This window comes from Coregonus lavaretus (assembly GCF_964263955.1).
Source record: "Coregonus lavaretus genome assembly, contig: HAP1_SCAFFOLD_1812, whole genome shotgun sequence".
Taxonomy (NCBI): Eukaryota; Metazoa; Chordata; class Actinopteri; order Salmoniformes; family Salmonidae; genus Coregonus; species Coregonus lavaretus.
In genome coordinates, this window is record NW_028166284.1 from 55,001 (window position 1) to 67,538 (window position 12,538).

The following is a 12,538-nucleotide window of genomic DNA, read 5'->3' on the forward strand; positions in this document are numbered from 1 at the left end:
CTCTCTCTCTCTCCTCTCTCTCTCTCTTTCTCTCTCTCTCTCTCTCTCTCTCTCTCTCTCTCTCTCTCTCTCTCTCTCTCTCTCTCTCTCTCTCACACCTCCCCTGCCCTCCCTCTCTCTCTCTCTTTATCTTCATTTCCCCCTCTTACCCCCTCTCCTCACCTATCTCTCCCTCCTCCTCTCTACAGAACTAGAGGTCCTACCTTACATGCTGACGTTTAAATTGATATTACAGACTAAACATTTACATTGATATGTATTGATATTACAGACTAAACATTTACATTGATATTTAGTGATATTACAGACTAAACATTTACATTGATATTTATTGATATTACAGACTAAACATTTACATTGATATTTATTGATATTACAGACTAAACATTTACATTGATATTTATTGATATTACAGACTAAACAGTGCAGAGAAATGAAGGAGACCCGTTGAATAATACCTTCAGTAGTGTGTGGAGGCATGCGTGTGTACTCCTATATCATGAACACACACTGGTTTTCATGGCACTGGTGATAGACGGTAACAGGAAGGCCTGCACACACTCACTGAGGATACAGTTACAGGCCCAGTGCACTGTGGGTAAGATGAAAATATGCTTAGAGAGAGAGAGAGAGAGAGAGAGAGAGAGAGAGAGAGAGAGAGAGAGAGAGAGAGAGAGAGAGACATACAGAGAGAGAGAGAGACACAGAGAGAGGTGGTGGGGAGAGTGAAAGTGTGAGGGTGCGCATGCATGTGTCATTTTGTGTGTGTGATTTTGTGTGTGTGATTTTGTATGTGTGTGTCTGATTTTATGTGTTTGTATCAGTGTGTGTGTGTGTGTGTGTGTGTGTGTGGTCGACCTCTGTGGCTTTTTCTCCTGGAACATCACAGACACCAACACTAACCGTATTTGCTAACACACACACACACTACTCTGCGGTCAAGAGAGATGTCACAACACCTCGCCATACAGCAGGAATTAGGACTAAATGCTTTATGACAGAAGATAGAAGAGTATAGGAGGAAGAGTGTAGGACAGGCTCTGGTCCGGTCCGGTACAGTACTAGAACTAGGACAGGCTCTGGTCCACTACAGTACTAGAACTAGGACAGGCTCTGGTCCGGTACAGTACTAGAACTAGGACAGGCTCTGGTCCGGTACAGGCTCTGGTCCGGTACAGTACTAGGACTAGGACAGGCTCTGGTCCGGTACAGTACTAGAACTAGGACAGGCTCTGGTCCACTACAGTACTAGAACTAGGATAGGCTCTGGTCCGGTACAGTACTAGAACTAGGACAGGCTCTGGTCCGGTACAGTACTAGAACTAGGACAGGCTCTGGTCCGGTACAGTACTAGAACTAGGATAGGCTCTGGTCCGGTACAGTACTAGAACTAGGACAGGCTCTGGTCCACTACAGTACTAGAACTAGGACAGGCTCTGGTCCACTACAGTACTAGAACTAGGACAGGCTCTGGTCCGGTACAGTACTAGAACTAGGACAGGCTCTGGTCCAGTACAGTACTAGAACTAGGACAGGCTCTGGTCCGGTACAGTACTAGAACTAGGACAGGCTCTGGTCCGGTACAGTACTAGAACTAGGACAGGCTCTGGTCCACTACAGTACTAGAACTAGGACAGGCTCTGGTCCGGTACAGTACTAGAACTAGGACAGGCTCTGGTCCGGTACAGTACTAGAACTAGGACAGGCTCTGGTCCGGTACAGTACTAGAACTAGGACAGGCTCTGGTCCGGTACAGTACTAGAACTAGGACAGGCTCTGGTCCCGTACAGTACTAGAACTAGGACAGGCTCTGGTCCGGTACAGTACTAGAACTAGGACAGGCTCTGGTCCGGTACAGTACTAGAACTAGGACAGGCTCTGGTTCACTACAGTACTAGAACTAGGACAGGCTCTGGTCCACTACAGTACTAGAACTAGGACAGGCTCTGGTCCGGTACAGTACTAGAACTAGGACAGCCTCTGGTCCGGTACAGTACTAGAACTAGGACAGGCTCTGGTCCACTACAGTACTAGAACTAGGACAGGCTCTGGTCCACTACAGTACTAGAACTAGGACAGGCTCTGGTCCGGTACAGTACTAGAACTAGGACAGGCTCTGGTTCACTACAGTACTAGAACTAGGACAGGCTCTGGTCCACTACAGTACTAGAACTAGGACAGGCTCTGGTCCGGTACAGTACTAGAACTAGGACAGCCTCTGGTCCGGTACAGTACTAGAACTAGGACAGGCTCTGGTCCACTACAGTACTAGAACTAGGACAGCCTCTGGTCCACTACAGTACTAGAACTAGGACAGGCTCTGGTCCGGTACAGTACTAGAACTAGGACAGCCTCTGGTCCGGTACAGTACTAGAACTAGGACAGGCTCTGATCCGGTACAGTACTAGAACTAGGACAGGCTCTGGTCCACTACAGTACTAGAACTAGGACAGCCTCTGGTCCACTACAGTACTAGAACTAGGACAGGCTCTGGTCCACTACAGTACTAGAACTAGGACAGGCTCTGGTCCGGTACAGTACTAGAACTAGGACAGGCTCTGGTCCGGTACAGTACTAGAAATAGGACAGGCTCTGGTCCGGTACAGTACTAGAACTAGGACAGCCTCTGGTCCATTACAGTACTAGAACTAGGACAGGCTCTGGTCCGGTACAGTACTAGAACTAGGACAGGCTCTGGTCCGGTACAGTACTAGAACTAGGACAGGCTCTGGTCCGGTACAGTACTAGAACTAGGACAGCCTCTGGTCCATTACTGGCTACTAGAACTCTCTCTGTCCTTGTCAAAGTTGCTGAGGCTTGATGATATTTAGTCTGAATCCCAAAATGGCACCCTATTCCCTGTATGCAGTGCGCTACTTTTAACTATGGTCCCTGGTCAAACGTAGTGAACTATATAGGGAATAGGGTGCCGTTTGAGACAGGCCTTTACTGTCTCAGAATGAGTCAGAACCCACTGGGCACAGAAGTCAATTCAACGTATATTCCACGTTGGTTTAACGTAATTTCATTGAAATGACAGTGTGCCCAGTGAGAAGCCACAAATGACGTTGATTTTCTGCCATCTACATGAGCAACCATGCAAATGTTTCCGCTAATAAATTATCCAAGTTAAATAGGCCTAAGCATGTGTTATTATTGGATTATGTTAGCAACATCTGTTTACAACATCAAAATCGATTTTTAACAAAAAAAAGTTTTAATATAGGCTTTTAAAATGAAGAGCAAAGAAGGGCTTCTGTCCGTGTTTAGTAGGCTCCAACTTAGCTTATGTATACAATTTATTTCAACTCATGAATTTACAAGTTCTAAGACGTTGGGGGAGGGAGGTGCTAATCTGATATATGGAATTGTTTTAAGATGGTTATACTATGGATCATTTAGCTTTTTGATTTTGAATTTTAGGACCCCTTTAGTTATAAAAAAAATATATACAAAAAATATTTGATAAAATATTGATTTTGGCCTTTACTCCTAAATCCCATAGAAAATCATTGAATAACATTCATAAATGGCACATTTTTAACCCCTTTTTTTGGGTAGGCACAAAACGTAGTTTATTACTTACACATTTACAAAACGTAGTTTATTACTTACACATTTACAAAACGTAGTTTATTACTTACACATTTACAAAACGTATTTAGAAACAAAAGATTGAACGACCCCCAGCAAGGATTCCACCTCAACGATTGGAGGAACACGGGCCACTCTCTATCTCCTGATTGGTCTCACAGTGATTCAGTCATACGGAGATTCTAGCCAATCGTCTGATCAGAAAAGTTCAATAGCTGCTGCGGAAGATAAAATTATGCTATTGAAAGTTAGCAAATCAGCTAGCTAGCCAGGATGATAACGTAGCTATCTATAATATTTCAACACATTGAGGAAGCAAATTAATTTATCGTCATGGGCACTCTTCAGAAAGCAGGACGAGGCAGCACAACATGTGTTTTCATTGCGTTATTTGTAGCAACATGTCTTGAAACAATTCGTGCTTTCGGCCATAGCCAAGATAGCGAATTCACGTTTCTCTTACCAGCCGGAAGAACCGAATGCTTTTTCCAAACGACTGCGAAGAACGTTACCATGGAAGTAGAGTATCAGGTAAACTAACAGCTAACTAGTTGGTTAGCTATCTAGTTTGTGCAGTGGCGAGCAACATAAGTTCGCAACACAGAAGTAGCTAGTAGCATGCTTGTAACGTTAGCTAATGTAAACACGATACAGTCCCAGAAAGGCTAGCTGTTACAATGATGCTATTCTCAGTTCGCCTCCCGAGGTGGCTAACTACAGTAGCAAGCTAGTCGCCACCGATAACGTTATCTATCTATCTAGCTCGCTAGTTAACGAGATAGCTTGCTGCTGTAGCAATCTTGTTGTGCACTTAATCATTTATGCTGTGTAGGACACTTGACCCAGGCCACGCACGAGATAAGCTAACTGAAGTCTTACAAGCAAGGATGCTATTTTGCAGTGGTTTCCCCACTATCCCTGGCTATAGCCTAACTTTTAGTATGATGCAAGTGAACCATATAGCTATAACCTCCCAGAGGAGAAAGAGAAGGGTACATTTGCTCGTTAGGTACTGTTTTATGAATGCCTCCATCTCTCTCCTTCCACGTTGCAGAGATTCAGCCAGTGTAAGTGTTAAACATACACTACCAGTCAAAAGTTTGGACACCTACTCATTCAAGGGTTTTTCTTTATTTTTACATTGTAGAATATTAGTGAAGACATCCAAACTATGAAATAACACATATCAAAATACAAAATCTATTTTATATTTGAGATTCTTCAAATAGCAACCATTTGCCTTGACAGCTTTGCACAATCTTGGCAGTCTCTCAACCAGCTTCACCTGGAATGTTTTTCCAACAATCTTGAAGGAGTTCCCACATATGCTGAGCACTTGTTGGCTGCTTTTCCTCATCCCTAACCATCTCAATTGGGTTGAGGTCGGGGGATTGTGGAGGCCAGGTCATCTGATGCAGCACTCCATCACTCTCCTTCTTGGTAAAATAGCCCTTACACAGCCTGGAGGTGTGTTTTGGATCATTGTCCTGTTGAAAAAACAATGATAGTCCCACTAAGCGCAAACCTGATGGGATGGCGTATCGCTGCAGAATGCTGTGGTAGCCATGCTGGTTAAGTGTGCTTTGAATTTTAAATAAAATCACTGACAGTGTCACCAGCAAAGTACTCACACACCATCACACCTCCTCCTCCATGCTTTACGGTGGGAAATACACATGCAGAGATCATCCGTTCACCCACACTGCGTCTCACAAAGACACGGCTCCTGACCAAAGGACACATTTCCACCAGTCTAATGTCCATTGCTCGTGTTTCTTGGCCCAAGCTAGTGTCTTCTTCTTATTGGTGTCCTTGAGTAGTGGTGTCCTTTAGTAGTGGTTTCTTTGCAACAATTCGACCATAAAGGCCTGATTCACACAGTCTCCTCTGAACAGTTGATGTTGACGTGTCCGTTACTTGAACTCTCTGAAGCATTTATTTGGGCTGCAATTTCTGAGGCTGGTAACTCTAATGAACTTATCCTCTGCAGCAGAGGTAACTCTGGGTCTTCCATTCCTGTGGCGGTCCTCATGAGAGCCAGTTTCATCATAGCGCTTGATGGTTTTTGCGACTGCACTTGAAGAAGAACCTTTCAAAGTTCTTGAAATGTTCTGTATTGACTGACCTTCATGTCTTAAAGTAATGATGGACTGTCGTTTCTCTTTGCTTATTTGAGCTGTTCTTGCCATAATATGGACTTGGTCTTTTACCAACTAGGGCTATCTTCTGTATACCCCCCTACCATGTCACAACACAACTGATTGGCTCAAACGCATTAAGAAGGAAATCAATTCCACAAATTAAGTTTTAAGAAGGCACACCTGTTAATTGAAATGCATTCCAGGTGACTACCTCATGAAGCTGGTTGAGAGAATGCCAAGAGTGTGCAAAGCTGTCATCAAGGCAAAGGGTGGCTACTTTAAATAATCTAAAATATACAATTTATTGTGATTTGTTTAACACTTTTTTTTTGGTTACTACATGATTCCATATGTGTTATTTCATAGTGTTGATGTCTTCACTATTATTCTACAATGTAGAAAAACCCTTGAATGTGTAGGTGTGTCCAAACTTAAGACTGGTACTGTACATCCTACCCTGTAATGTATATACATCATATTCTACCACTTCACCTACATCTAGACACAAACTGCTCTAACAACTCTATCAATTAGGTCATATCCATCAATATGTTTCTTAGCCTGTCTGTCCCAGGCCATCCACAGAGGGTAGGGTAGCTTGATCCCAGATCTGTTTGTGCGTTTGCCTACTCTATTGTCATGGTCAAGCATGACAATTCCACAAGGAGTTGACAAGAGAGCAGAAACAGATCTGGAGTAGAGAGTATTGGGACGCAGGCAGCTCTAGCCTCTGTTTGTTCAGTGGGAGAGTCCCTCAAATGGAGTTTACAGGCAGCTTGGCACCTATTCATCTCAAGCAGTTGTCTGTGTGTGTGACGTGTGACCTCTCTCTGGCAGGGTGTGTGTTCAGCACTAGTGAAGGGCTGAACGTTATGACATACAACCTTGGCCTGTAACGTCAGACTGTTCATATAGAAATACGCGCGTGTGTAATGGGTTTTATGTGCCAGTAAGATTCTATTCAGATATATCTAGAAGAACAGGCATGTTTCTGTTTTGTTTTCCTTGAGTAATGGCGTGTGTGAGAGTGAGCAGTTTCAGTTGCGATACAGGAGACATAGAAACAGTTGACAGGGAACCTAGTTCCTCCATTATGGTGCAGAGAGTAGGCCTACATGACAGGGGATCGGCCTACATGACAGGGGATCGGCCTACATGACAGGGGATCGGCCTACATGACAGGGGATCGGCCGCATCCCAAATGGCACCTTATTCCCCACGCAGTGCACTACTTGTGACCAGAGCCCCAATGGCTTCTCAGGAGAATGTAGTTACAGAACATTCAGATAGAAATGATTGTCTGTCAGAGAGAATAAGGGGGATCCTGTCAGCTCTATTCATTCTATTTCTACCGGCAACATTCAGAAGGGTCCACGTCACTGAGTACACATCCTGTTTCACTCGGGTAACATTATCACACATCATGTTTCATATCCTAGCTTTCTGACGTGCAGTGTGATTCTTATCTATGGCTGTTGTAAAAGTACCTTTCTGGTGTGTGTGTGTTCCACTCTCCAGGTGATAGCAGGTGCAGGTATGGATGTAGACTTCACCGTTCTCTCTCCTCACGGGTTCCAGCTCATCTCTGAGTTCCGCCGCTCAGACGGAGTCCACATGTCAGTACCGCTGCCACTCATTGGTCCAATCTACTCACACGATATCTCTTCTAGTTCTGCGATTGGTCTATTTCTCTAGTTCCGTGATGTCACAGTTCAACCTCAGATCAACCTGTCTTTTGACCTCGCTCTCTCCCCTTCCCTCTGTTTTTGGTTTGCTTTATACCCACATCTCTGATTGGTTGCTTCATCTGTATCAACGCCTCTGATTGGTTGTTTTGTCTGTATCAACGCCTCTGATTGGTTGTTTTGTGTGTATCAACGCCTCTGATTGGTTGTTTTGTTCAAGGGTGGAACCTACGGAGGAAGGAGACTACCAGATCTGTTTTGACAACAGCTTCAGCCGCTTCTCTGAGAAGATGGTCTTCTTTGAGGTTTATTTGTATTAATATATCCTTATTAATTGGTTGATTGATTTACTGTAAGTCGCTCTGGATAAGAGCATCTGCTAATTGAATAAAATGTAAATAGAGATAATATCATGTGTGTGTGTGTGTAAATGCAGGTCATCATCGAGGGACAGCCGGGCGACGTGGGCGGCGACGACGAGTGGGCGGGGCTTGGTGAGCCTGAGAGCCTATTGGAGTACAAGCTGGAGGACATTAGGGTGAGTAGGCTGTTGAATGGATCACCATGTCTTCAACACATTCACTGTAACTAAAGAGAAAAAAACTGTAAAAATACATTCTGGATATACACAGTACCTTTCCTCTTTTCTAACTCCCCTCTCTCTCTCTTCCTCTCTTCACCATCACCCTCTCCTTTCCCCCCTCCCCCCTCCTCTCTCCCCTCCCTCCTCTCTCCCCTCTCCCCCCCCTCCTCTCTCCCCTCCCTCCTCTCTCCCCATCCTCCTCTCCTCTCCCCTCCCTCCTCTCTCCCCCCCCTCCTCTCTCCCCTCCCTCCTCTCTCCCCTCTCTCCCCATCCTCCTCTCCCCTCCCTCCTCCTCTCTCTCCCCCCTCCTCTCCCCCCCCCCCCCCCCCCCCCCCTCCAGGAGTCAATAGACTCAGTACACCGTCGGTTAGAGAGAAGTCGTCAGATGCAGACGGTACTGAGAGCGTTCGAGGCCAGGGACCGTAACCTGCTAGAAGACAACCTGTGGAGAGTTTCCTTCTGGTCCTGTACCAGTCTCATTGTAATGCTGGGGGTCGCACTCACTCAGGTAACACACCCACACACTAGGACAACTTGTGGAGGGTCTCCTTCTGGTCCTGTACCAGTCTCCTAGTTACAGACCTGCCAACATAGATGACATTTCAGGTCAAAGTACGCTGGTACGAAAAACTAGTTGGCACATTGAGGTTTTTGACTCAACTGCTTTGAAATTGAAGCTGAGCCAATCAGAGGACTTGGGTGAGGTAAAAATCTCTAGCTTGATCTCCAGAACTGTAGTAGGCGCGAGTTCATCGACTAGCAAGGAAACACGTTCAGCGGTGCGGTGGTTCAGCGGTGGGGTGGTTCAGCGGTGGGGTGGTTCAGCGGTGCGGTGGTTCAGCGGTGGGGTGGTTCAGCGGTGCGGTGGTTCAGAGGTGGGGTGGTTCAGCGGTGGGGTGGTTCAGCGGTGGGGTGGTTCAGCGGTGCGGCGGTTCAGCGGTGCGGCGGTGCGGCGGTTCAGAGCGCATCACTGCGTGGACGAAAACAGACGTGGCGGACAGAGCTGTCCCTCTAATACTGTCCTTCACAGAAAGTTATGTTAGACCGTTCAGTGTTAGTAGACCTATGTTAATGAATCAGTTGTGGATCTGTCCTCTTCATATGTATGTCAACAGTATGATGTCATAATAGTCAGTTCAATGACAACAAGGCATGTAGAATGAATGGCAGCCTAGTAGTCAGACCTGACCTGATGGATGAGGTCAGGGATGGAGATCTGAAACCAGCTCCTATAGGTCTAGTTCAGTTGTTTCATATTCCAGATAGCCTACAGTAAGATAGACCACTACATTGCATCCAGTAATTATTCTGAATTTTGTTCCCAAACAAAATGAAAAAGACAGTTAACATTTTCACTAAATGTGAAAGTGTCATTGAGACCACCTCAAATGTTTATTTAGGATCAAACACCAGACTTCTGTGTTGGCTACATTGTTTGATATAGTTTTAGACTTTAGGTTTCAGGAAATGGTAGTTACAGCTTTTTCAAAACTGGAAATGCTCCAACTTCCTGAGGGGGTTACTGACCCAGAACTTCCCCTACCCAACCTTAAGCCTGCATCAGCACCGCCTTATCAGAATCCTAGGGAGAGCCCTGATTTGCAATTAAACATACAGTTGAAGTCGGAAGTTTACATACACCTTAGCCAAATACATTTAAACTCAGTTTTCAGGTCTGTAGTTATGATGGGGGTTGCACTCACAGGTTATACACTAGGACAACCTGTAGACACACTGGTTATACACACTAGTTATACACACTGGTTATACACACTAGTTATACACACTGGTAATACACACTGGTTATACACACTGGTTATACACACTGGTTATACACACTGGTAATACACACTGGTAATACACACTGGTTATACACACTGGTTATACACACTGGTAATACACACTGGTTATACACACTGGTTATACACACTGGTTATACACACTGGTAATACACACTGGTAATACACACTGGTAATACACACTGGTAATACACACTGGTTATACACACTGGTTATACACACTGGTTATACACACTGGTTATACACACTGGTTATACACACTAGTTATACACACTAGTTATACACACTGGTTATACACACTGGTAATACACACTGGTTATACACACTAGTTATACACACTGGTAATACACACTGGTAATACACACTGGTTATACACACTGGTTATACACACTGGTTACACACACTAGTTATACTAGTATAGTCACACTCAGGTAACATTATCACCCAGTGTCTAACTGTCAGTCCCTCCTCTCTCAGGTCTATACCGTCCGCAGACTGTTTGACGATAAGAGGCGTGTTTATACATAAAGACACGTCCACTCCGCCTCCTCACAGCCAATCAGGGAGCAGGGTTATGGGAGGAAGAGAGGAATGAAGCAGAGGAGGATACAGAAGAAGTATTCTGCGTCACAAATTGCACCCTATTCCCTACCTAGAGCTCATCTCTGGTCAAAAGTAGTGCACCATCTAGGGAATAGGGTGCCGTTTTGGATTCTGCGGTACAACTTTGCCATTTGGGCTCAACCCAGTGTTCATTAGACACAGAACTAGACAACATTTAGAACGTTTAGAGGTTCTGCCTCCAATTTGTCCAATAAGAATGTTCACTTTGTGTTCCGGAAAACATTTCCCACCCTGTTTGTGCGTATTGAACGCAGCTCTGGGACCGTATCCACAAAGTGCTGATCTAGGATCAGGTCCCCACCCGTCCATTACATTTACGTCATTTAGCAGACGCTCTTATCCAGAGCCACTTACAAATTGGTGCATTCAACTTATGATAGCCAGTGGGACAACCACTTTTTTCCTTTTTTTTTCCTTTTTATGGTGGGTGGGGGAAGAAGTAATCTAGTTCAATCTAGTCCATGTAATCTTATTCATTATGATCTAAAAGGCCAAACTGATCCTAGACCATCCCTCCTACTCTGAGAGGCTTTCTGTTATAGGTCATCCCATAGCAATAGAATGACTAGAATGGGAGACTCATCATCTGTAGATCCGTCAGTCCAGGGGCGGACTGACATTTCGGCCAATTACCAGATGGGCTGGTCTTAATTAGCATTTTGCACAACAACAACAAAAAGTATCTAGCTAGTAATGGGGGCGTCAAGGAAAAAAAATGGGCCAGTGTGTTAGAAATGCCAGAGCTGATTTATGGTCCCAGTCCGCCCCTGAGTCGGTCATCATCATTTCCCCACTATGCATTAAAGATGTGATCCGCTCATAAGTGCCCGTTGGGTTTAAATCACTCTAGTAATTGAATTTCTATGGGTCCTCCTATTTTCCCAGAACAAGCCTCACCCAACCCCTAATGTCCCTCCTCTCCTGTCATTGGTCCATGTCTTTGTGACCTGTGTGGGTAGCCAATCACCTTGTAGGGCCAGGTTTTTTTTGGTGTTACTGAGTTTTATGTGCCAGTAAGATTCCATGCTGATATCTAGATGAACAGGCATGTTTGTTGTTTGTTTTCCTTGAGTGTGTGTGTGTGTGTGTGTGAGAGAGAACATGTCCATCTAATTTCAGTTGCGGTACAGGGGATCAATCATTTTACAGAGAACCTAGTTTACCGTTGACCCTAAAGCTTTGGGTACGTCCCAATCCTCCACCCCCCCCCCCAAGTGTGCACTTGCCTTGCACACTTCCAGTCATGGATTTCACAATGGTTAGAACTCCCTCCAGCCAATGACAACACCGTTCCAATGCTTTTAAAACCATTACAAAAAGTGTGTGAGTCCAGTGGAGAATTGGGATACAGTCTGTGATTGTATGGTTGTGATTGTAACTAAGGGAGAAGCACTGTGATCGTTCTTCACCATGTTGCCATGGCAGCCAGTGATTTTAATGTTGGTTTTTTTTACACAATAAAAGACAGAACATTTGATTTAAGCAATGGTGTAGTTGTGCTTTTATTGTATAGGACCAGACCTTGGGGCCGTGTCCACAAAGCACCTCAGAGTAGTAGTTCTGATCTAGGATCAGGTCCCAACTTGTCCATTTAATCTTATTCATTAAGATCTAAAAGGCAAAACTGATCCTAGATCAGAACTCCTACTCTGAGATGCTTAGTGTTTACTGTCCCAGGATTAATGGTACTGATTGCAATGGACAGCTGTTGCCCTCTAGTGGCCTACCGACATCATGACAAACATACAGACCGCTGTATACCCTATGAAAGTTGCACGTCATTTTCCAGGAAGTAGCCTTGTAGTTCTTTCTACTTTTGTAGGCTTTTTAAATGGTATTCAGCGCAAATACCTCATAAAAGACATCTAGCAGAAGTAAATTCATCGACAAACACAAATATAATCGTATATATTTAATTTGATGATATAATCGTCAAGCCCATTCAAGAGATTAGGGGACATGACCCTGAAGTTAGACGTAGGATGATGTCACTTTAATAAAGTATTAACAAGAAGGCATCATCATCAGCAGTATACATTGTTAGGCGTGTCTGTCAGCTACTAGGGACACGATTCAATCCAAGGAGTGTTATAGAGCAGTGCACTGGACAGC

At 44.6% G+C, this 12,538-nt stretch overlaps 1 protein-coding gene across 1 annotated transcript; it reads left to right on the forward strand.

The window, feature by feature from the left end:
• Nucleotides 1-3,789: 3,789 nt before the first annotated feature.
• tmed1b (transmembrane p24 trafficking protein 1b) lies at nucleotides 3,790-11,908 on the forward strand. The gene is made up of 6 exons (XM_084190125.1): nucleotides 3,790-4,125; nucleotides 7,254-7,351; nucleotides 7,641-7,725; nucleotides 7,857-7,958; nucleotides 8,344-8,511; nucleotides 10,280-11,908. Exons 1-6 carry the CDS (start codon nucleotides 3,928-3,930, stop codon nucleotides 10,328-10,330), a joined length of 702 nt encoding a protein of 233 aa, XP_084046251.1. The 5' UTR covers nucleotides 3,790-3,927; the 3' UTR covers nucleotides 10,331-11,908.
• Nucleotides 11,909-12,538: the final 630 nt, after the last annotated feature.